The sequence below is a fragment of the Neoarius graeffei genome, chromosome 2, assembly GCF_027579695.1.
Source record: "Neoarius graeffei isolate fNeoGra1 chromosome 2, fNeoGra1.pri, whole genome shotgun sequence".
NCBI lineage: Eukaryota > Metazoa > Chordata > Actinopteri > Siluriformes > Ariidae > Neoarius > Neoarius graeffei.
In genome coordinates this window covers 5,031,311-5,057,105 of record NC_083570.1, presented here as the reverse complement: position 1 = coordinate 5,057,105, position 25,795 = coordinate 5,031,311, and the positions used below count along the sequence as shown (strand labels likewise).

Genomic DNA, 25,795 nt, shown 5'->3' with positions numbered 1-25,795 from the left:
GGATTAATAATGAGATGAGATGAGACTCACAGAATGGATCTTAATTTTCAGGACTTTTCCACCTACTGACACCTCAAGCACAACTTTCAGCCTTGTTGATAAATTACAATTGTTTCACTTGAACAGCTTTTTCCTCGTGACATCTTTAAAGTGATCTTCATCCCTAAAGAATGTTGGAGCCATTTTAAAAGTGAGGAGGACGCAGCTGTCAGGAAGGAAAACCATATTTTATTGATTTTGCATTGTTTATTGCAAATAGAAATCACAAAAGTGGATCTTTTTTTCTACATAATCTCCATTTCACTCAGTATGAGCGCTCCAGGCTTAACAAGAGCCTGAACTCTTCATGACGTGCTGTTTGTGGAAACTAATCCACTTTGTGTTGGGCCACATCCCACCACCTCATCGCAGATTAGTTTCCTGGAGCAGCATGCCTCATCCTCTTTTATTCCTTACATCATGATTTATCAAGAACATTATACTGGGTCGATGAAGAATTATTTCTCATGAACAGGTTGTTGAGATGGAAATGAAGTCAGTAGATGAATATGTTTGAGATCAGAGATCCTGAGTTGCCTCAATCAGTCATTAGATGTGTCTTTGAGAAGTTGGAGAACACTGGAGAACCAGGAGGAAACCCACACTGACACAAGTCATTTTGACATTGTTAACAGACTGAACTGAATGTGCTGAAAGGCAGAAGAAAGAAATCTGCTAGTAGTGTTAACACAAGATGAGCTCAAGATATCAAAAAATCGGAAATTATAAAAGAATATAAAGAAGGTGGCGTACAAGCAATTGACTTTGAATGTCTAAATGCTGTCTTAAAAATAAAATGGTTAAAATCTTTTCTGCTAGGTAAAAATAATATTTCATTTTGTCTTTCCAGAGGTTTATTTGAAAAAAATGTGAGGTATTGAGTTTGTCCTTAAATGTGATTTTAATATAGAAAAACTACCAGTCAAGTTGGCGTCCTTTCACAAGCAGGTTCTGTTATGCTGGAAACTTATGTACAACCACAACTTTACACCACACCAAACACCGATTTGGAATAATAGATATGTTCTGTGTCATGGAAAATCTCTCTTTTTGCAACACTGGATGGATAAAGGTATTTGGTTAATATCGCACCTTATGGATAATCAGGGCAACTGGCTGTTATATGAAAACTTCTGCTCCATTCATAATATTACCTGCAAAAAAGCTGAATTTAATAAAATATGCAAAGCAATTCCTCAACCAGTCAAACAACTTGTACAAAACATTGATCCTGAGAGTTTGCCTCCTCCTAACCTTCCAATACTCTACATCATGGAACAAGACTTTCTTAACAAAGAGATTCCAAACAAAATCCTACATAATCATTTGAATAATAATCTGTACCCAATACGTTCAAATAGAAATTCCATCTTTCAGAAGTTCTCTGAAGTAGAGGTTAAAAAATGGAGGACCCAATATCTAAAATTTCCTGTAAGTCCTAAGGTGAAGGAAGCGCATGTTAAGATTTTGAATGAGATTTATCCATCCAGTGGAATGCTAAGAATGAGGTTCAATATTGACAGTATTGATAACAACTGTATTTTCTGTGAATCAGATATTGAAACTACGGACCATCTTTTCTTTCAATGTATTTACACAAAAACATTTTGGGAGGACTTTTTGGACTGGCTTTCTTCTAAAATCCAGCTACAGGACACACTTACCCTGGACAACATAACATTTGGGACGAGTCTGAAGGATTCACAAGCGGACTATGTTATGAATAATTTACTATTGCTCTTGAAATATTTCATTCACTGCTCAAAATGGAAAAAAGTAAGGCCTATTTTCACTGTGTTCAAAAAACATCTTGTAGAAAGTGGATGAAATGCAAAAAAGCAACGTCACTCTTGAATGCATTTGATCATTTGAAAATATTTGAAGACTTCGAATGATGTGAGTGTACTGACTTTTAAATATAATTAATAAAGGACACGCTTTAAGGCAGATGTCCATATTTCTGAAGCTCAGTCTGCTGTTGTTCCTTTCCAAAGGCAATCCGAATATCAGCATCCTGAAGCACAGGGAGAAATATTACAGCTTCAGCTCCAAGCAGGCCGCATATCAGTTCGCCTCAAATGCAGACGAGTACATCGAACTGATCGCGGAAAGAGCGAAGAGATCCCCGGAGCTGATCCAGCTGCTCGAGCTTCATCAGCAGTTTGCCAGCGTCACTCCGTACTCTCAGGTATCATGGACGTGTGACTTACTTGCGTCTTCTCCTTCCCATCCTTGACCTACTCGCTGATCTCCACCACAAACTCCATTCCCCATGAACGCTCTTAGCCTACAAATATGGCTGATCCAGCACCAACATACTGATCCAACATACTGATCCAATCAGTTGCTGCGTAAGAAGACTCCACACACACTCTGCACATTAAAACCACTCAACTGCAATCGCATCCTTGTCCATCTCATCTGTGAGCCTGAGAGTGACAAGAAAATAATCAACAACAATGCGGTGAGCCAGTGCAAAGCAGCGTTTCTTAGAAAGTTTGTCTTCACAGATGCAGTCAGGTGAGAAATTGTTGGTGAAACCCATCAGCAAAAGTGAGAGCAGCACACAGACGGACACACACCTGCTGGAGAGCAACATCGTCAGATCTTACGAGTGGAACGAGTGGGAGCTGAGATGGAAAGCCATCAAACTGGTAAGCAGCTCCACCTGAAATACACTGGCATGATTAGATTACGCTCAAGCTGTCCGAAAAGCCCCGAAATAAGTTTAACATGATATTTTGTTGAATGCACTCCAAGGCGAACCTGCGCCATAAGGTAACCCACTCGACGCAGACTGACCTGAGCCACATGAGGAGACACAACACCACGCGGACGTTCCTTCCAAAAGAAGCCGCCTGCCAGATGAAGAGAGACGGACAGAGTAACGAAACCGAGACTTCAAGTCTACTTGGCTGGGCTGAGAGGAGGACCAACCACTCCCATGACCAAACTTGATTTAACTCCAGATGTGCATGAATAGTTAATTTGTTTGTTTGTTAGTTAGACCTAGTATTGAATGTTTGTATTGAATTGTTGCATTCTGGTTTCTGATTGGCCAGAAAATACTGATTAATTTTCTCTGAAAGTTTTGCAGGCGTATATTAATGCACTCGTTCGAATTTATGGTTTTCATAGTACCAGCTTGTTCACAGGGATTTCTACGACGGACGCGAGACGTAAACCGATTTTAAAAATCTTTTATACGGTGATGTTTTCGTAACTGAAGGGAGATGTTCATTTAGCATTTCTGGAAGGAGTCTCCAGTGTAACAGTCAGAGGTGAAGTTTTGTGACACCTTCAGGACAGAGGAGTTTATGCTTCGCAGTTTCTTGGTTACAACATGATTTTTTTTTTGTCTTATTAACTTTAAGAGAAGGATAATAGGCAGGCTGGTGAGGGAACGACTGTTAATGTAACTATAAATGGATAAAAAACCATGATGCGAAATTTGTAATTGTTGGCAAATTGCTGTGGTAAAAGAGGAATTGTGGGAGATGATACTTTGGTACCGAATGTCAGTCAGAGCAGCGCGCACACAATTATGAAAATGATCTTATTGGCTCTAATAATATTAAATATTATTATACATACAGGAGACTTTTTCGATGGAATAAAAACGTGTTCTATTCCCTTCTAGCGGGTTTCATTCATTCGGTTTGGTAGCATGCAATATTGTTAGCGTATCGCTTATCCTACGTGTATTACGTCACTCTACCAAATGGAGAATGAGCGTTGAATATGCTTTAAGATATTGCATGGTTGTCAAGGCAACATGATGTCACAAGTCGGAGACGTAAAACTTCCATGCTAGCGAGCGAGCAACTGTGACAATTTGTGAACAAACATAGCTTTGACGATTGCGTTGTTAAATACAGAAGATTTTGAGAGAATTTTGAAAAAGACGCGTTGAACACCCGGAAGGAATGTATAATAATAATAATAATAATAATAATAATATTGACTGGCTTTTTTGTGGTCTATCAGATATATTCCATTCTGCTACTCGTCTTTGACTCATTCATTATCATGCTAGCTGAATGGAATATATCTGATATACCACTCAACGCCAGGCAATATTATTTAATTATCCTGAGGAATAACACAGCAGACTGTGAGGTTACACAAAAATAATCCACGCCATCATGAATTTACCACTTTACCATCTTTGATTTATTAAAAAGTAGCAGGTGTATAAAATGAGATTGAAGCTTCTGCGCGCACACACTGTCACACAGCCACACCCCTTTGACAGTATGCACTCCTACTCTTTTTAAAGCTCCACCCACTCTGGCTCTGTGATATCGTATCTCGCAGTGCAGCAGGACGCTCATTTCAAAGCACACAATTCCGATCTCTACTGTATGTGTCACTGTCTGGAAAAATGGCCGAGGCCAGTATGTCAGTAGCTCAGGACCAGTTCATGTGTCCAGTGTGTCTGGATCTCCTGAAGGATCCGGTGGCTATCCCCTGTGGTCACAGTTTCTGTAAGGTGTGTATTAATGACTGCTGGGATCAGGAGGATCAGAAGGGCATCTACAGCTGTCCTCAGTGCAGAGACACTTTCACTACAAGGCCTGTTCTACGCAGAAACAACATGCTGGATGAAGTGGTGGAGAAACTGAAGAAGACTGAAGTCTCATCCTGTTTTTGTGAACACAACACCGAGTCAGGTGCATCAGACAAAGAACAGGTGAGAAGGAGAAATGGTTTCAGACTGAATCCTTCAACATTTTGTTTCTAATCCTGCTTTACTCAGGTCATATGGTGTAAAAATGTCATGACTTCAATTGATTATAAATAATAAATATGTTCCATGTATCCTGTAGATGTGAGCAGCTTTACAAGCACATCCTGAGTACCTTTGACCTCACTCAGAGAGAGCCAGGATATGGATGATCTTTAACTTGAATTGCAGTTAATAATCTGCCACCTTCGACCTGTCTTTGAGTGAACACTTTACAGTTAGTAAAGTTAGTATTTAACTCAGGATGTAACATAATTTCGTTCATTCTTGTCAGAGTGAGTTAAAGTTGAAGGAGGAGCAGATGAAATCCCAGCAGAGAATCCAGGAGAAGCAGAAGAAGGTGCAGGAGCTGAAACAGGCTGTGAACACTATAAAGGTGAGCAGTGAGCAGAGACAGAGCTGCTCCTAGAAACACACACAACATGGACAACGAGTCATTTACAGTCCCAGTAAGAGAGAGAATGATAGATGAGCTTTACATCGTGTGTGTGTGTGTCCGTGTCCTAACAGCTCAGTGCACAGACAGCAGTGGAGGACAGTGAGAGGATCTTTACTGAGCTGATCAGCTCCATGGAGAAAAAGCGCTGGGAGGTGACGGAGCTGATCAGAGATCAGGAGAAGGCTGAACTGAGTCGAGCTGAACGACTCCTGGAGCAACTGGAGCAGGAGATTGCTGATCTTCAGAGGAGAGTCACTGAGCTGGAGCAGCTTTCACACACACACACGATCACATCCATTTCCTCCAGGTAACACTCACTGTCTGATATCACTTGCACTGTGGTCTGAGACTATTCGTCCATCTCGTACACCACTCCGTTTCCAGTCTCTCGGTGTCTCTTCTGGATGTGGCGACTCATCCATCATTACTGTCCATCAACATGTTTCATTTGATGGAGTGAGGAATTATCTCTCAGAGATGAAAAATCAATTCAACAAAATCCCTTCATATGGTGAGAGGAAGTAAAATGTTATAAATCCACGCATATACATAAAAGATTTATTGTACTTATCTGAACTTAACATTGTCGCAGCTACCACCTGAAAGATATTGCACTTATACAATTCATCAGTCATATTAAGATAATTTATTTTGCCAATATTCATAAATTCAAACATCTTGTTTCCTAAAATCACACTCTGATCATTGTATATTATTCCACCTCCATTTTCTCTCCGTCACAGCAGTTTGGATGAATTTACCTTCAGAGCTGAAGACTCGAGAAGATTTTCTAAAATGTATGTATGCATATTTCTCTCTCTCTCTCTCTCTCTCTCTCACACACACACACACACACACACACACACACACACACAGTGCTGCCAGATCATTAAGAACACATGTTGTTTTTGGAGACGTTTCCTTCCACAATTAAGAGAAGTGAAGAATGGAGGTGTCATGTTGAGTGCCGCTGACAGCACAGCGCTGGTGAAGTTCGATATGTTTGATCCATGAATGTATATGAAGGTTAATAACATTCTAGTCATTTTCTTTCCTGAAGTTTATACAAGAATCAAGTCAAGTTTATTTGTATCGCACTTTTAATAACAGACATTGCCACAAAGCAGCTTTACAGAAAATTAAAGACTTTGACCATGAACTAATCCATCCATCCATTATCTGTAGCCGCTTATCCTGTGCAGGGTCGTGGGCAAGCTGGAGCCTATCCTAGCTGACTATGGGTGAAAGGTTGGGTACACCCTGGACAATTCACCAGATCATTGCAGGGCTGACACATAGAGACAAACAACCATTCGCACTCACACCTATGGTCAATTTAGAGCCACCAATTAGCCTAACCTGCATGGAGCACCAAGAGGACATGCAAGCTCCACACATAAAGGCCCCCGTCAGGCACTGGGCTTGAACCCAGAACCTTCTTACTGTGAGGCGACAGTGCTGTACCACCGTGCCACCACATGAGCTAATTTTATCCCTAATTTATCCCCAATGAGCAAGCCTGTGGCGATGTTTACAAGGAAAAACTCCCTCAGGCGACACGAGGAAGAAACCCTTCGAGGAACCAGACTCAAAAGGGAACCCATCCTCATTTGGCTGATAACTGATAGCATGATTATAAATAACTCTCTTCCATAACTGTGTCCTACAGAGCCAGAAATTATAACTGTGTAACCAAGAACTTCATTATAGTTTTCACACGAAGTCTGTTTTGTTGAAGTTATAAACTGTTCATTGATGGAAACTTGAGTGCAAAACTGTTCAAGACAACTGCAGTCCTAAAGTTAGCAAGTCAACTGCAGTTCTCAGACATAAATGTATTACTGTAAGTGTCCAGAGCATCTTCTAAGTATGACTTTCGACTGTCCATATGGGTACGTCCTCCACAGGAGTGATGTGATGAGACTCCAGCCAGAAGTAGGGCATCAGGATGGATCAGGCAGGTCCGAGGAGCAGAAGAGGTCAGCATCACTGGTTTCTCAGGATCGACATGTAACTCAACAGAGAGAGACAGACAGAAGAGAGAGAGAGAGAGAGAGAGAGAGAGAGAGAGAGAGAGAACAAAGGTTGTGAGGTATGCCCAGTGTCACCTAATGAATAAGAACAGTATACATTTTGCGCTGAGTGCAAGCAGGGACTCTGGCAACACTATGACAGCATAACTAAAAGGGAGAGCCAGAAGGTAACACAGGCATGAGGGAGCCCTGGGACATAAAGCAGCAGCCATTCCACCATCAACAAACCTGAGAGAGTGGGGGACTGACAACATCCATATATCCCAGTTTACCAAAACACTCTATGCCTGAGGACTCACCAGAGTTACTCCTTTACCAAATAAAAAACTATCTTGACTGAAAAGATATATTTTCAGCCTAGACTTAAACACTGAGACTGTATCTGAGTCCTGAACACTACTTGGAAGGTTGTTCTATAACTGTGGGGCTTTGAAAGAAAAGGCCCTGCCCCCTGATGTTGCCTTCACTATATGAGGTACCAACAAATAACCTGCACCTGATCTAAGTAGGCATGGCGGGTCATAAAGGACCAGAAGTTTGTTCAGGTACTGTGGCACAAGACCATTCAGTGCTTTAAAGGTCAATAGTAGTATTGTATAATCAATACAAAATTTGATTGGGAGTCAATGCAGTGTGGATAAGACAGGGGTGATGGGGTCATATCTTCTAGTTCTAGTAAGGACCATTGTTGCTGCATTTTGAACTAACTGGAGCTTGTTTATGCACTTATTGGAACATCCAGACAGTAAGGCATTACAGTCATCCAACCTGGAGGTAACAAAAGCATGAACTAGTTTTTCTGCATCTTAGTGACATTAAATTTCTTATCTTAGCGATATTTCTGAGATGAAAGAAAGCTATCTGGCTAATGTTATCATTATGAGTTTCAAATGAAAGACTGGAGTCGATGATCACACTGAGGTCTTTTACTGCTGCACATGAAGAAACAGAAACAGAAAGGTCATCCAGAGTTACTGTGTAATCAGAAAACTTACTTCTAGCTGCATGTGTTCCTAGTACAAGTACTTGTGTCTTGTCAGAATTAAGCAGAAGGAAGTTAATAAGCATCCAGTGTCTAATGTCCTTTACACATTCCTCAATTCTATTAAGCTGATGTGTCTCAGCTGGCTTTGCAGAAACTTACAACTGTGTGTCATCAGCATAACAGTGGAAATTAATACCATGCTTACGAATAATATCACCAAGAGGTAACATATATAAAGAAAAAAGCAGTGGACCTAAGACAGAACCTTGTGGAACACCAAAGTTTACCTCAGCATGCATAGAAAAATCACCATATCCATCAAGAAACTGATAGCGATCAGTTAAATAAGAGCTGAGCCAGGAGAGGGCCGTTCCCTTAACTCCCACAACATTTTCTAGTCTATCCAGGAAAATGGAATGATCAGTAGTGTCAAAGTCTGCACTAAGGTCAAGCAACACAAGCAGTGAGACACAGTCCAGACCAGATGCCAACAACAGGTCGTTTACTACTTTAACCAGAGCTGTCTCTGTGCTATGATGAGGTCTAAATCCTGACTGATACATTTCATGGTTGTTATTCCTATGTAAATATGAGCATAACTGCTGTGCCACAGCTTTTTCTAGGATCTTGGAGATAAAGGGGAGGTTTGCTAATGGCCTTTCATTGGGCTGACAGGGGTCGAGGTCAGGTTTTTAAATCAGGGGGTTGATAACTGCAAGTTTAAAGGACTTGCGTATGTAGCCAATTCTAAGGGAAGAATTGATTATTTCTAGAAGAGGTTAAATTGCTTCTGGTATTATCTGTTTGAAGAGACGTGTAGGTAAGGTATCTAGTACACAAGAAGAAGATTTTGATGTGGAAATTAATGAAATTAATTTGATTTCTTGAAGGGGAGTAAAACATTCTAATTGCTGAGCTGATACAGTTATATTGTTAATGACTGGGTTATTTAAGTTGTCTGGGCTTAAATGAGTAGTTTGAATTTTTTTGTTGGATATTTTCAATTTTGTGATTGAAAAAATTCATGAAGTTGTTGCTGCTGCATATTCCAGGTGCGTGTGTGTCTGTAGTGGTCTTTTTCTTAGTTAATTTTGCTACAGTATTAAAAAGGAATCTAAGATTATTTTTGTTATCTTCGATTAGGGTGGAGAGATACGTTGATCTTGCAGCACTAAGAGCTTTTCTATACTTCAGGAAGCTCTCCTTCCATGCTAATTTGAATACAACCAATTCTACAAGGAATATCATCGAATTGTGCAATCTCTTGCTCTTTCTCTCTCTCTCTGATATAATGTGTAAGAAACTGAGGGTGTGAGAGAGTGTCAATATGAGGCACTAATGAATAACTGGTTTAATTATGACTCATTGTACCCCAGTGTTTAATACACGATAAACTTTATTGCGCAACATCTCTTTTCTTTCAGATTTCTGTTATCTGACTCTGGATCCCAACACGGCACATGGTTCCCTCCGTCTGTGTGAGAAGGACAGAGCGGTGAGATGCAGTTATAAAGAGAAGCTGTTCCCTTGTCACCCTGAGAGGTTTACCTCCATCGCTCAGGTGTTGTGTAAGGAGAGTGTGTGTGGACGCAGTTACTGGGAGGTGGAAAGGAGCAGTGAGGGATGTGTGTACATCTCAGTCTCATATAAAGGGACCAAAAAAAAAGAGCAGCCCAGACGGACCATATTTGGGTACAACGATCAGTCATGGAGTCTGGTGTGTTCTCGGACTCCTCTTCATTTCTATCACAACAACATTAAGACCGAGTTCGGAGTTCCATCACCTTCCAGAATAGGAGTGTACGTGGATCACAGTGCAGGAACTCTGTCCTTCTACAGCGTCTCTGACAGGATGAAGCTCCTCCACAGAGTCCACACCACATTCACTCAGCCTCTATACACTGGGTTTACTCTGTGGGCTCCTGAATCAGTTGTCAGGTTTTCTGATCAACAATAATGAATCATTAATGTATAGTATCCTGTACTGAGTGCTGCAGAGTTCTGGTCTGAAGGTGTTGGTTAATTCCCGATAACAGCAGCTCTGACAGTAGTGCAGCTGCAAATTATTAGTGTTTCTACAACCCCGATTCCAAAAAAGTTGGGACAAAGTACAAATTGTAAATAAAAATGGAATGCAATAATTTACAAATCTCAAAAACTGATATTGTATTCACAATAGAACATAGACAACATATCAAATGTCGAAAGTGAGACATTTTGAAATTTCATCCCAAATATTGGCTCATTTGAAATTTCATGACAGCAACACATCTCAAAAAAGTTGGGACAGGGGCAATAAGAGGCTGGAAAAGTTAAAGGTACAAAAAAGGAACAGCTGGAGGACCAAATTGCAACTCATTAGGTCAATTGGCAATAGGTCATTAACATGACTGGGTATAAAAAGAGCATCTTGGAGTGGCAGCGGCTCTCAGAAGTAAAGATGGGAAGAGGATCACCAATCCCCCTAATTCTGCGCCGACAAATAGTGGAGCAATATCAGAAAGGAGTTCGACAGTGTAAAATTGCAAAGGGTTTGAACATATCATCATCTACAGTGCATAATATCATCAAAAGATTCAGAGAATCTGGAAGAATCTCTGTGCGTAAGGGTCAAGGCCGGAAAACCATACTGGGTGCCCGTGATCTTCGGGCCCTTAGACAGCACTGCATCACATACAGGCATGCTTCTGTATTGGAAATCACAAAATGGGCAGAGGAATATTTCCAGAGAACATTATCTGTGAACGCAATTCACCGTGCCATCTGCCGTTGCCAGCTAAAACTCGATAGTTCAAAGAAGAAGCCATATCTAAACATGATCCAGAAGCGCAAACGTCTTCTCTGGGCCAAGGCTCATTTAAAATGGACTGTGGCAAAGTGGAAAACTGTTCTGTGGTCAGACGAATCAAAATTTGAAGTTCTTTATGGAAATCAGGGACGCTGTGTCATTCGGACTAAAGAGAAGAAGGACGACCCAAGTTGTTATCAGCGCTCAGTTCAGAAGCCTGCATCTCTGATGGTATGGGGTTGCATTAGTGCGTGTGGCACGGGCAGCTTACACATCTGGAAAGACACCATCAATGCTGAAAGGTAAATCCAGGTTCTAGAGCAACATATGCTCCCATCCAGACGACGTCTCTTTCAGGGAAGACCTTGCATTTTCCAACATGACAATGCCAAACCACATACTGCATCAATTACAGCATCATGGCTTTGTAGAAGAAGGGTCCGGGTACTGAACTGGCCAGCCTGCAGTCCAGATCTTTCACCCATAGAAAACATTTGGCGCATCATAAAATGGAAGATACGACAAAAAAGACCTAAGACAGTTGAGCAACTAGAATCCTACATTAGACAAGAAAGGGTTAACATTCCTATCCCTAAACTTCAGCAACTTGTCTCCTCAGTCCCCAGACATTTACAGACTGTTGTAAAGAGAAAAGGGGATGTCTCACAGTGGTAAACATGGCCTTGTCCCAACTTTTTTGAGATGTGTTGTTGTCATGAAATTTAAAATCACCTAATTTTTCTCTTTAAATGATACATTTTCTCAGTTTAAACATTTGATATGTCATCTATGTTCTATTCTGAATAAAATATGGAATTTTGAAACTTCCACATCATTGCATTCTGTTTTTATTTACAATTTGTACTTTGTCCCAAGTTTTTTGGAATCGGGGTTGTATGTCATTTATGTTCTTTTCCCATTTTGTCCTTTCTTTCTGTCCATGAAGTGTATGTGGTTAAATCACATTTTAAAATCAGAACTCGAGATAGAATTCGCTCATCTCATCTCATTATCTGTAGCCGCTTTATCCTGTTCTACAGGGTCGCAGGCAAGCTGGAGCCTACCCCAGCTGACTACGGGCGAAAGGCGGGGTTCACCCTGGACAAGTCGCCAGGTCATCACAGGGCTGACACATAGACACAGACAACCATTCACACTCACATTCACACCTACGCTCAATTTAGAGTCACCAGTTAACCTAACCTGCATGTCTTTGGACTGTGGGGGAAACCGGAGCACCCGGAGGAAACCCACGCGGACACGGGGAGAACATGCAAACTCCGCACAGAAAGGCCCTCGCCGGCCACGGGGCTCGAACCCGGACCTTCTTGCTGTGAGGCGACAGCGCCAACCGCTACACCACCGTGCCGCCGAGATAGAATTCTATAATATGCGAATACAATCGAGTTGTTACTTGGAGGCTCAGTTTTACAGAGTAGCACCACATCACTGAAACACACACACAGCCTTGAAACATCAATTCTGTATCTTCACTAAAAGACACACAAGAGGATTTACAGCAGGACCGTGTCTTACTACAAGCACTAAAAACTACCACATTGTGTTCATTAAGGATGGAAATAAAGCAGAAATATTTCACTGTCATCTGCACTTCAGTGTCATTTGTTCTGCTGAAATATTTTCCTCATTCTGTCAGTTTGGAATTTAGTGAGGAGTGAAAATGAATCGAAATAAATGACTCTTTATTCCCACAAGGGGAGTCAAAACCTGATTTGATTTATTTTGCATTGTTTATTGCTAATAGAAGTCCCACTTTCTCATGAACAGAGATAAAAATGAAGTTGGTAGATGAACATGTTTGAGATCAGAGATCCTGAGTCGCCTCAATCAGTCATTAGATGTGTCTTTGAGAAGTAGGAGAACACTGGAGAACCAGGAGGAAACCCACACTGACACGGGTCATTTTACCTTTGGGTCATTTTAACATTGTTAACAGACTGAAATGAATCTCCTGAAAGGCAGAAGAAAGAAATCTGCTAGTAATGTTAACGCAAGACTTTATCTAATCCCAGTCAGTGCAGGGTTCAAACCCCATCCACCAGAAATATCATTAAAATCAAAGGGAAAGGCAGAGACGAGGCGAGATCATCAACAGGAGATCTATCCAGAATAAACACGGCTCACAACTGAGGAGATTTACTAACCCACAGGAAGGGCTCAGAGTAACTGAAGGGTCCATGTGGATTTTATAAAAACAGACAGGAAATGAGTTAAGGAAGTGAAGAAGCCCTCTGGTGGTCTGGAGGAGAAATGCCCAGGTTAAATATTACAGTGTTCATCCACGTTTCTTTCATTTTTCTTTGAGAACACACAGGTCTAAAATAATTTCACTTCAATGAGCTGTTACTATAGAAACAAGAACATATTATAGAGCAAGCCCATTAATATAAACCTGCACTACTGTCAGAGCTGCTGTTATAGAAAATTAATCAACACCTTCTGACCAATCAGAATTGAGAACTGGAACAGATTTTTTTTTTTGCTTTACTTGATTGAAAAAGAAAAGGATTTTTAAAAAAGAAGTTTTTCCAACAATCAGTGTTGAGAATCTAAATCAGGAGTCAGAGCACAGACAGATCCAGTTCACAGAGACAGATTTATCATCATTCTTCACACACACAATAAATGACAACATTAAAAGAGATGTTTTTTGGAGGAAAAAGTCAGTTGTAGGTTTACAGTGATTTTCACAAACACATATTTAAGACACTGTAGTTATTTCCCACAGATTAAATAATCTAAAAATATCCATCCAAAGTGGAGAAAAAACCCCGTTGCGTATCAATACAGCGGCTTGCTGACATCCTGACCTCAGTATTAAAAGCTTCTGTCTGAAAATGAGTTCAGCACAGAAACTCCATCACTGGGGGAAACTTTATTCTCCTGTGCTCTTATCTTTTATTCTGCAAAGCTTTGATTGTAATATTTGAATAAAAATCCCAAACTCACAGATAAACCTGGATTTATAAGGTTCTATCTGCGGGCCAATCATCATCCAGGCTGAATATGGGATGAACACGACATGGGCAGCCTGAACCGATCATGTACTGGATGTTCTAATGGAGTTTAAATATTGTTCAATGTTTTACAATCAAATCTCAGGGTTTAGAAACAACTTCAGATTTGAAAAAGTGAATGTGGATTTTACATCTTAGAACACAAGCAGAAAAATCAAATTCATTCCAAAAGTGATGTTTTATTTTTATATAGTTTGACCTGAACAGGTTTAAAATGTTGTTCTGTTCTGGCTTTATTACTGTTTATTAGTTATTTAATGAGACGCTGCTTAATATGAAACGAACACAACTTTATAATGCGAAGGTCATGAGATCATTTTCTTTTCAAATTTGACAAGTTTCTTGTCTGACAGTTAATTTTTCACATTTCCTTTTAATTATTTAAAATTATTCATCTGTTTTAATCTAAATATTAAAATGAGTTTTTGTGCAGCTGGATTGTGTTCTAGTGAAACAGACGACTGAGCAACAACGTGGCAACGTGCAGGAATTTTACAGAAAACACTACACACTTTTATTCTCGATCACACAATCTCACAGAACCAGGAGACCAGAACCCAGCGTATAGAGTCTGAGTGAATGTGGTGTGGACTCTGTGGAGGAGCTTCATCGTGTCAGAGACGCTGTAGAAGGACAGAGTTCCTGCACTGTGATCCACATACACTCCTATTCTGGAGGGGGATGGAACTCTGAGATCAGTTTTAATGTTGTTGTGCCAGAAAGAGAGAGAAGAAGAAGAACAACAGTACAGTCTCCAGGACTGATTGTTGAGTCCAAACCCACACTCATTACCCAGTCCTTTCCTGCTGATGTCTTTATATGAGACTGATATGTCCACAGCAGCACCGCTCCACTCCACCTCCCAGTAACAGCGTCCACACACACTCTCCTTACACAACACCTGAAGCCAGGAATCAAATCTCTCTGGATGATCAGAGTAACGCTGCTTTCTCTCACTGCATCTCACCGCTCTGTTCTTCTCAGACAGAATGAGGAAACGATGTGCCGTGTTGGGATCCAGATTCAGATAACAGAAATCTAAAATTAAAAGAGAAAAACAAACTGAACAATGTGAACATGAATATCCGCGCTGGGGGCGTGGTCACGAAAACAGCAGTTCGGTTGCAGTGAAAACTTTTCTCTGTAGAACCCTGTCACTCCCCCCTCCCCCCACTCTGGGCTCAAGAAAACAACAAAAGGGCAATAATATAACAACAACCAATCAGAATTCAGATACAACAACCAATCAGAATTCAGATACATTCTGTTGCCAAGTAAAATTGTAACCTGTCAAAGTTCTCGAGCCCTCGTGCTGTTTTACCGTTAGATCAATCACATATCAGCTTAAACTAGCATTCTAAAACTAGTTAAAGATCCCACAGAAGAGAGCGACTCCCCCTGCCAGCCTCATGGAATTGAATAAGTTGACTTCAAGGAACAGTCCACCGTACTTCCATAATGAAATATGCTCTTATCTGAATTGAGATGAGCTGCTCCGTACCTCTCCGAGCTTTGCGCGACCTCCCAGTCAGTCAGACGCAGTCAGACGCGCTGTCACTCCTGTTAGCAATGTAGCTAGGCTCAGTATGGCCAATGGTATTTTTTGGGGCTGTAGTTAGATGCGACCAAACTCTTCCGCGTTTTTCTTGTTTACATAGGTTTATATGACCAGTGATTATGAAACAAGTTCAGTTACACAAATTGAAACGTAGCGATTTTCTACGCTATGGAAAGTCCGCACTATAATGACAGGCGTACTAACACCTTCTGCGCGCTTCGGCAGTGCATTGATATCTGAGCTCCGTATCAATGCGCTGCCGAAGCGCGCAGAAGGTGTTAGTACGCCTGTCATTATAGTGCGGACTTTCCATAGCGTAGAAAATCGCTACGTTTCAATTTGTGTAACTGAACTTGTTTCATAATCACTGGTCATATAAACCAATGTAAACAAGAAAAACGCGGAAGAGTTTGGTCGCATCTAACTACAGCCCCAAAAAATACCATTGGCCATACTGAGCCTAGCTACATTGCTAACAGGAGTGACAGCGCGTCTGACTGCGTCTGACTGACTGGGAGGTCGCGCAAAGCTCGGAGAGGTACGGAGCAGCTCGTCTCAATTCAGATAAGAGCATATTTCATTATGGAAGTACGGTGGACTGTTCCTTTAATTAAAAGTTTACTGTTCTATGAAAGGGTGTATTTGCATGATCATTATTATTTTACTAGTGGCATAAAATTGTCTTGAAAAGACATCAACAATAATATCGTTTATCGCAATAATTTCTGAGACAATATATCATCCAACAAAATTTGTTATCGTGATAGGATTAGAAGTGTGTGTGTGTGTGTGTGTGTGTGTGTTAGATGTACATCTCAGAAAGTCTTCTCTGCTCTGTGGTTCTGAAATGATCTGAACTGCTGCAGCTGTGGAGAGAAAAATAGAAACATGAGTTTGTGTAAAAGATGGAAAGAGTTTAAAGTGATCCAGTCAGTTTATTCATTTTAAATCAGTGTTTTAGTTCAAAGTGTCGGGTGAATAAAGTGTCTGCAGAAAAGAAAGCAGGAGCATCGCTAAGAAATAACACATCACTGTGTTTCTCCAGTAGGAACAGCTCCTCTTACCATGTGGAGGGATTTTGTTGAATTCCTCCTCACAGAATTCCTCGAGTCTCTTTTTCAGATCTGAGAGAGAATTCCTCACTCCATCAAATGAGAGATGTTGATGGACAGTGACGCTGGATGTGTGAAATGATGGTCTGTCCCGTGGAGGAGAGCGACGTCCAGAAGCTAAAACCTACAGAAAGCAAATGAAATGTAAAACCCACTTGTGATGTCAGACAGGGGCATTTATTGTTCCCTTAATGAGAGGTGTTTTAGAGAGTGTGTGAGGAACAGCTGGCTCTGTAGATCAGACAGTGAGTGTTACCTGGAGGAAATGGATGTGATCGTGTGTGTGTGAAAGCTGCTCCAGCTCAGTGACTCTCCTCTGAAGATCAGCAATCTCCTGCTCCAGTTGCTCCAGAAGTCGTTCAGCTCGACTCAGTTCAGCCTTCTCCTGATCTCTGATCAGCTCCGTCACCTCCCAGCGCTTTTTCTCCATGGAGCTGATCAGCTCAGTAAAGATCCTCTCACTGTCCTCCACTGCTGTCTGTGCACTGAGCTGTACGGACACGGACACACACACACACACAAGATGTAAAGCTCATCTATCATTCCCTCTCTTACTGGGACTGTAAATGACTCGTTGTCCATGTTGTGTGTGTTTCTAGGAGCAGCTCTGTCTCTGCTCACTGCTCACCTTTATAGTGTTCACAGCCTGTTTCAGCTCCTGCACCTTCTTCTGCTTCTCCTGGATTCTCTGCTGGGATTTCATCTGCTCCTCCTTTAACTCACTCTGAGGACAAATAAAATACATTCAGCTTTTTATACAGTACGAGCGAACTGGTTCCATATTAATCTCAGTTCAAAGTACATTCATGTTTCGCTCAGAAGGTTATGTACTCTGTGTGTGTGTGTGTGTGTGTGTGTGTGTGAGAGAGAGAGAAAAAAAATGTTAACTAACTGATCTGGGCTGGGTTTCCCAAAAGCCTCTTAAGGCCAAGAGAGTTTTAAATGACCTCTTAAGATCCATCATCAAGCTAACGTGGTTTTCCCGAACAACATCGTAGCACAAGTCGTCCTTTAGTTTGCTCGGAATTTACGAGAGACCCGGAGCACTCGTTCAAAACAAAGAGCGACTCGCTCGCTGCCGAATCCACAGAATGCGCATGCGGCTCTGAGGGACTCTCACAGTCAGCGGGGGAAACTGGGGTTGAATCTGCTGGTGGTGTTCAATTAGTTTTCTTGTACATTGGGCCAAAAAAAAAAAAAAAAAAGGGTGTGTTTTTCCGGTTACGTAGATTTCAAAACTAGGGTCGGTAGGCAGGCATTTTTTTTTTTCAAGATGGCTGCCATAACCTATATTTAGACAGGAATAATTTCACAAAATATAATGAATTTCTTTGCAGGTCACCTGAGTTACCACCTTCTGATGAATCTGATGCAGCATGAGACACCTTTTAACATGAATTTTTCTGTAAATATAACAGCTTAATACACCATGAGAGAGAGAGAGCAGCCCCGCCCCTCTCTGCTCCCTGAGTGGTGCTCGTCACCTTGGTAACGGTGCAGGGAAAAGACACAATATAACAAGCAAAGAGCGCTTTTTCTCAGAGTTCCCTCTCCTCGAACAACGCTGATTTACACGGAAACAAAAGGAGCTATTCACAAAATTCTTGCACATTGAGTGCTACAAGGCTCCCATGAACACAGTAATGTAATTTTTTTTGTCCCTAGTGTAAAAAATGTGGACACTAGAGCGAGTTAAAAACAAGTGACTTTTCTGATTTTGCAGTAAAAGCGCTGCCACGTTTATAATGTGAGTCTATGGGAGAGCACGGCTGTCCTCTCCTTACTTTCAGGCTTCTCATTCAAAAACTAAATCCTATCGCTCAGGGAGACACTTGTCTTGATTCACACAATGTGTGACTACAACTTTTGAGAAAATTGTGTGTGTAGAGTGAAAATTGTGGCTGAGAAAACAGTTTAAATGAGAAAGTTAGAGCTTTTTTTTTTCAAGCTGCCTACACTCTAAACTCCTGAGCGCCACTGGTGCGTAATGCAATAGACACCCATTATAAAGCCTGAATTTCTCCAGATTTGCTCATGGTGTTTGATCTGTGACTGATCAAAAAGTATAGAGCCTAGCAAAAAAGTTGAATGCCAGATCCACACAGGAGAATTTTGTCTCTGTTTTAAAGTTTGAATCATGTCTCTAGGTGAAAGACAAAATAAGCGTTATCTCTGCTTCTGTTCCCTCCGACGGCCCCGACACACTACTGCCTCCGCCGAGTGCGCGCACACACACCGCATGTCGGGGCCGCGGATGAGTTCCTCTCCCTTGATCAACGAAGTCGGCGGGGAATTTGTGGTTATTATCGGTACAAACAGCGCGAACCACAACTTAAATGAGTGCGGTTCAGTTTGACATTATTGTCAGTCCATTAGATAAACATTTAATTTGATTAAAATCGAAAATTAATATTTAGAGCCTGTGGGCTACAAAAAAAAAGTCATTAAAGTAGCCGGCTGGACTTAATTGTGTAGTCGGCTGTATGGCCGGAAGCCGGCGCTTGTGGAAAGCCCTGATTTTCCCAGTGAGTGACAAAAACTTCCGGTTCACGCGGTTGGGTTATATGTAAAAGTCGCGACTGGGAAAAAAACGAAAAAAAAAAGTTTAGGGTCGGGCGGTACGGATTAGGGTCGGTCGGGTAACCGGAAACACACTTTTTTTGGCCTTGCAAGTACATCGAGTTAATTATCAGAGGTGGACAGTAACGAAGTACATTTACTTGAGTTCTGTACTTAAGTACACTTTGAGTATCTGTACTTTACTTCAGTATTTTTTTGTGGAAACTTATGACTTTAACTTCACTACATTTGAAAGACAAATATTGTACTTTTTACTCCACTACATTTCTATCAAGGTCCTCGTTACTCGTTACTATGAAGCAGTTTTGAAAGTGGATGTTTCTTTCTTTTCTTTTCTAAAACGTGATTGGTTTTTCCGCAGGTGACACTGAGACAGTCTATCAGTAATCACTAGGGTCACGTCACGTCCATAGACTGGATAAAATCAAGATCAATGATTTCTCCGCAGCATTATTTAACACGATCAGTTGATGGCAGAATGGAAGGAAGCGGTTATTCTGGGGAATGCACACACCCACGGTTCTATAGCTAGAACCCATGGTTCAGTTTTCTGAAAGGAATAAAGAGTCGTTTCATTTTAAATGTTTGCTTTTTTTGCCTAAAACGGAGCACATCACAGCCTACAAAAACTCCCCATCCGACCTGCGGAAGCATATTGTGGAATATAAATGTTTTATTCTATGCAGTCTGATTAGTCAAGTGACTTTCTGTGGATTTGCCCGCCAAGTTGCTATAGTCTTATCCACGTCTAATGTTTACACATAGTTAGTTAACTTGGACACTGTTAGTTATGTCTAATATGATTGCCTTTAGCAGCTACTAATGCCTATATCGGGGACGCGAACTGCAAAGACGCTCTTCGTCCTGTTGCTCTTTAGACTCCTTCTTACGAGTCAGTTCGGGAAAACCACGTACAGAGACAACGTTCATTCCTTAAGATGGCAGTAGGTACCATTTTTATGATGGTCTTTGGTATGACCCGACCATGAATAGAACTCACGATCTCCCGATCGAGAGGCGGACACACTACCACTAGGCCACTAGTCGGTTCATTCCTTAAGAGAGTCTCTCAACTCTCTCTTTAGGTCTAAAGGGCAACGTTATCAGGAAACCCACCCCGAACCAGATTACGACCATCACTGAAGATAAATTTAACACTCTGTTCACCAGAACACAGACAATTTTAATCAGCTTTTACAGAATCCTTCTGATTGAGACACACATTGAAATTAAAGTTCAAATCATATCACTGACTAAAGCACCTGTTTCTAGATGGGAAACTATAATTAAGATGATTTAATTCTGGAAAGATTTCTAGTTCTCACCTGTTTCTCAGCTCTTTCTGCTGCGGCTGTGACGGTGTCGTGACCGTTGTGATGATCCATCATACACAAATAACAGATGCAGGTTTGATCAGTACGACAGTAGATCTCAATCAGCTTGTTATGTTCAGAGCAGATCTTCTCTTGGAGTTTTGCTGAGGCTTCAATTAATGTGTGTTTTTTCAAAGCAGGAACTTCAAGATGAGGTTTCAGATGAGTTTCACAATAAGAAGCCAAACAAATCAGACAGGACTTGACGGCTTTGTGTTTTCTCCCGGTGCAGAAATCACACTCCACATCTCCAGGTCCAGCGTAACAGTGAGCAGGAGAAGCAGCTTGGACTTCAGTCTTCTTCAGTTTCTCCACCACTTCAGCCAGCATGTTGTTTCTGCGTAGAACAGGCCTTGTAGTGAAAGTGTCTCTGCACTGAGGACAGCTGTAGACGCCCTTCTGATCCTCCTGATCCCAGCAGCCATTAATACACACCTTACAGAAACTGTGACCACAGGAGATAGTCACCGGATCCTTCAGGAGATCCAGACACACTGGACACATGAACTGGTCCTGAGCTACTGAAATACTGGCCTCGGCCATTTTCCTGAAATCGCAACGAGAGAGATCAGTTTTGTTTTCTCTGAAATGACAAGTTACTTCCTGGTTCTGTGTGTTAAAGAGAGAGAGTGATAGAGAGAGGAGGAGCACAAACACAGAGATCATGAACACTCCTCTATTACCAATTTCATCTCCCTTCAGTGCAGAAATATAACCCCGATTCCAAAAAAGTTGGGACAAAGTACAAATTGTAAATAAAAACGGAATGCAATGATGTGGAAGTTTCAAAATTCCATATTTTATTCAGAATAGAACATAGATGACATATCAAATGTTTAAACTGAGAAAATGTATCATTTAAAGAGAAAAATTAGGTGATTTTAAATTTCATGACAACACATCTCAAAAAAGTTGGGACAAGGTCATGTTTCCCACTGTGAGACATCCCCTTTTCTCTTTACAACAGTCTGTAAACGTCTGGGGACTGAGGAGACAAGTTGCTCAAGTTTAGGGATAGGAATGTTAACCCATTCTTGTCTAATGTAGGATTCTAGTTGCTCAACTGTATTTGGTCTTTTTTGTTGTATCTTCCGTTTTATGATGCGCCAAATGTTTTCTATGGGTGAAAGATCTGGACTGCAGGCTGGCCAGTTCAGTACCTGGACCCTTCTTCTACGCAGCCATGATGCTGTAATTGATGCAGTATGTGGTTTGGCATTGTCACATTGGAAAATGCAAGGTCTTCCCTGAAAGAGACGTCGTCTGGATGGGAGCATATGTTGCTCTAGAACCTGGATATACCTTTCAGCATTGATGGTGTCTTTCCAGATGTGTAAGCTGCCCATGCCACACGCACTAATGCAACCCCATACCATCAGAGATGCAGGCTTCTGAACTGAGCGCTGATAACAACTTGGGTTGTCCTTCTCCTATTTAGTCTGAATGACACGGCGTCCCTGATTTCCATAAAGAACTTCAAATTTTGATTCGTCTGACCACAGAACACTTTTCCACTTTGCCACAGTCCATTTTAAATGAGCCTTGGCCCAGAGAAGACATCTGCGCTTCTGGATCATGTTTAGATACGGCTTCTTCTTTGAACTATAGAGTTTTAGCTGGCGACGGCGGACGGCACGGTGAATTGTGTTCACAGATAATGTTCTCTGGAAATATTCCTGAGCCCATTTTGTGATTTCCAATACAGAAGCATGCCTGTATGTGATGCAGTGCCGTCTCAGGGCCCGAAGATCACGGGCAACCAGTATGGTTTTCCGGCCTTGACCCTTACGCACAGAGATTCTTCCAGATTCTCTGAATCTTTTGATGATATTATGCACTGTAGATGATGATATGTTCAAACTCTTTGCAATTTTACACTGTCGAACTCCTTTCTGATATTGCTCCACTGTTTGTCGGTGCAGAATTAGGGGGATTGGTGATCCTCTTCCCATCTTTACTTCTGAGAGCCGCTGCCACTCCAAGATGCTCTTTTTATACCCAGTCATGCTAATGACCTATTGCCAATTGACCTAACGAGTTGCAATTTGGTCCTCCAGCTGTTCCTTTAACTTTTCCAGCCTCTTATTGCCCCTGTCCCAACTTTGAGACGTGTTGCTGTCATGAAATTTCAAAAAGTCTCACTTTCGACATTTGATATGTTGTCTATGTTCTATTGTGAATACAATATCAGTTTTTGAGATTTGTAAATTATTGCATTCCGTTTTTATTTACAATTTGTCCCAACTTTTTTGGAATCGGGGTTGTATAACCCATGTACTGTAGCTGCACTGATTAGGATTAATTTCATGAAATACTCACAGAATGGATCTTAATTTTCTGGACTTTTCCACCTACTGACACCTCAAGCACAACTTTCAGCCTTGTTGATAAATTAGTTTGTAGCCCACTTCTCACCATTACGGCAGAGAGGGGCCCTGGGTTCGTAAAGCAGCTAGTTTAACTTAAAATAAAGCCCCTTGTAATCATAGTTTTACAACAACTGAATGATGGGCAGCTACATTACTCACCTTTACCCTTAGGGTGTCTAAGAAATATACAAACTTTAAGGAAATAACCAGTCAGTTATTTATTTAGATTTTAATATGAGTTCACAACATAAAAACCCTATCTGACAAAAAAATAAAAATTAAATAAAAACTTGTCTTTCTTCGTCTATTTAAATCACAAAAATCAAATCACAAAGATCTGCTTTCAGTCAACAAAATTATACTCCTTTAAGTTTCAGTGAAAATGATCAAATACCCTTTAAGTTGGACAATACCTTTAAGTACCACGAATAATATGTTTAATGTATCACTAGTGCCTTTAAAAGTTAGAGAATACCCTTTAAAGTAGAACAAATAACTGAAACCCTCGCCTGCAGTGCAGCTGAGAGCAGCAGTTTCCCCGGTCCCGGTCCCGAGGACAGGCGATGATGCAGCACAGGCAGCCAGAATGGAGGGGAGCAGGTGAGAAGGCGGTGGAGTCTCTTCCAGGCAGCCCGCGAACACGTCCGGGCGAGAGGAGTCCCACGCAGATCAGCAGCGGTCAGGATGGATCCCCGGGTCCCGCGCTGAGACCGCGAGGCAGTCCATAGGAGCCGGTTAGCTGCTCTCGGCTAAGTGTATTCACTGTGCTAGCGGATGCTAATAACCCGCTCTGGATTAGCTTAGCGGCTCTGCTAAACTAGAACTGCAGCTCCAAACAGAAAGCTCCGAGCAGAAAGTCTCTGGCTGCACCCAACAGGCGCAGCTCCGATATCCAGGTCAAGAATGGCGAGCAGACAGACAGTCTCTGAGAACCGAAACTACACACTCTGCCTCTGAAACAAAAAGCTCACACTCACCATCAGGCATCTCCGCCCTCTCTCTCTCTCCCCTCGTGGTCAGTGTTGCCAGATTTGGTTGAGCGATTTCCGCCCAATCACGTTCTAAAACCCGCCCACTTAAAGGTGGGGTATGAGATTTTGGAATAACGGTTCCCGCAAGCCATAGTTTGAAAAGAAACCCGCCCGCCCTCGCCATGCTCCACCCCCCGCGTCTCCACCCCTCCTCCCCCTTATAAAGCCTGAGAAAATCAGCCTGATGCCATGTACACACGTAGCCGGGTATTTTTAAAACTGAACATTTCCCCCCCCCTCCGTTTATAAAAATGTTTTATCCACACCACCTCGTCTTCGAAAAAAATCCCTTCCACACATAACCGAACATCTGCGTTTTCAATCACATTCATAAGCATTCCAAACCTGTAGATGGCTATTTCCCCAAATCCTCCCCCCTAATCACATCGCCTGTGCTCTTGGAGCAGTAGTTGGGCTTCTAAAATTAAACATGTAAATAGCACCTGCACAATAATTAACGCTTTCAAGGCACTACTCCGATCCATTACTCTTTAGCTAGCCGCACACTACGCCGATTTTCAGCGTACCGAGCCAACTGAAGTCGCGAGTCAGGCGTAAAGACTAGTTTCCGATGGTACCGACTCATCTCACAGCCGATTCGAAAAACTAATCGGGAGCCAGACTGATCGGCGAGAGTCGCTAGCAATAGCCAATCATATCTTTCGCATATAACACGTGACATCATTAAACACAATTTCTAGCGCGAGAAATACGTGTTGGTAGCACCTAATGCAGGTATATACTGTAATTCCATAGACTGAAGCTTTATCCATAGACACAGTGGGCTGGAAAGCCACTCTGCTCAAGTTGTGTGGCTGAATTCCAAATCGCTTTAACTCCCCTATATAAGTGCACTATTTAAGGTTGGAAATAATAGCTCATGCAGCCTAGATAGTGTGCTACATATTCCATGTTGTCATTTGTAATTCAGCCTGTAGCATCTTCAAGTGTTGGATTTAACAGTAACTATATCCGATAGCCAATCACAAAGCTATTAAGTTGTCACATGTCGCTTCAATCGCGACTGCACTCGTCAACAGTCGGGGGATATGTGCGTGCCCTGTCGGGAGTCGGCTCTGAAATGGGTCGGTTCGGTACCGCGTGGATCGCCGTGGTGTGCGGCTAGCTTAAGTCCATGCTTAATCTGGCTTCTGCAGTAAACAAAGGTCGCACGTTTGACGTCAGGGCAGATTTGTTGTCATTTTTTTGGCGCAGACTGTGACGTTCTAAAACGCAAACCTCCGGTTATCTCTGTCTACACGAAAAGGCATACACGGAGTTTTCAAAAATCTTCACTTTGCCCGGAGTTTTTTTAAATATTCGTTTTTGATGTGTTTTCATGTGGATGACAGGCCAAAACGTAGAAAAATATCTTCGATTTAGCAGATACCCGGCTACGTGTGGACGGGGTCTTAATAACAGGTGTATTGGTGGGACATGGCGATTCATTTCCCCCAGTTCGTTCATGTCGGTCAGTTCAGCAAAGAAATTCATTCGTTCACTCGTTCATTTTGATGACGTCACACCAAAGCGGCACAACAATGGCTATCGTCCGAAGTTTAGTTCATCTTGAGTGAACGAGAGGCGGCAGAGGTGCCATCCACAATAGATTTTCATACATTACAATGTGCTTGAGAAAAAGATGGAAGAAAAACATTATCCTAGCATTATCTGAAAAAGACTACATAAATAAAGCTCTGAAA

The 25,795-nt window shown here is 41.7% G+C and overlaps 2 protein-coding genes across 2 annotated transcripts in view; one reads left to right on the top strand and one right to left on the bottom strand.

The window, feature by feature from the left end:
• LOC132879212 (tripartite motif-containing protein 16-like) overlaps positions 1 to 24,065 on the bottom strand; it is a 36,281-nt gene extending 12,216 nt beyond the window's left edge. Inside the window, exons 1-5 of the mRNA XM_060913712.1 lie at positions 23,571 to 24,065; positions 20,645 to 21,239; positions 17,368 to 17,463; positions 16,996 to 17,229; positions 1,561 to 1,583 (exon numbers count right to left, since the gene is read on the bottom strand). Coding sequence (XP_060769695.1) covers positions 1,561 to 1,583; positions 16,996 to 17,229; positions 17,368 to 17,463; positions 20,645 to 21,235 — 944 coding nt within the window. The 5' untranslated portion in view covers positions 21,236 to 21,239; positions 23,571 to 24,065. The remainder of the gene's footprint in view (positions 1 to 1,560; positions 1,584 to 16,995; positions 17,230 to 17,367; positions 17,464 to 20,644; positions 21,240 to 23,570) is intronic.
• The window catches only part of LOC132879062 (tripartite motif-containing protein 16-like), a 53,597-nt gene continuing 33,102 nt past the window's right edge, over positions 5,301 to 25,795 (top strand). The window contains exon 1 of the transcript XR_009653794.1: positions 5,301 to 5,532. The gene's annotated coding sequence lies outside the window, so the exon portion shown is untranslated. The remainder of the gene's footprint in view (positions 5,533 to 25,795) is intronic.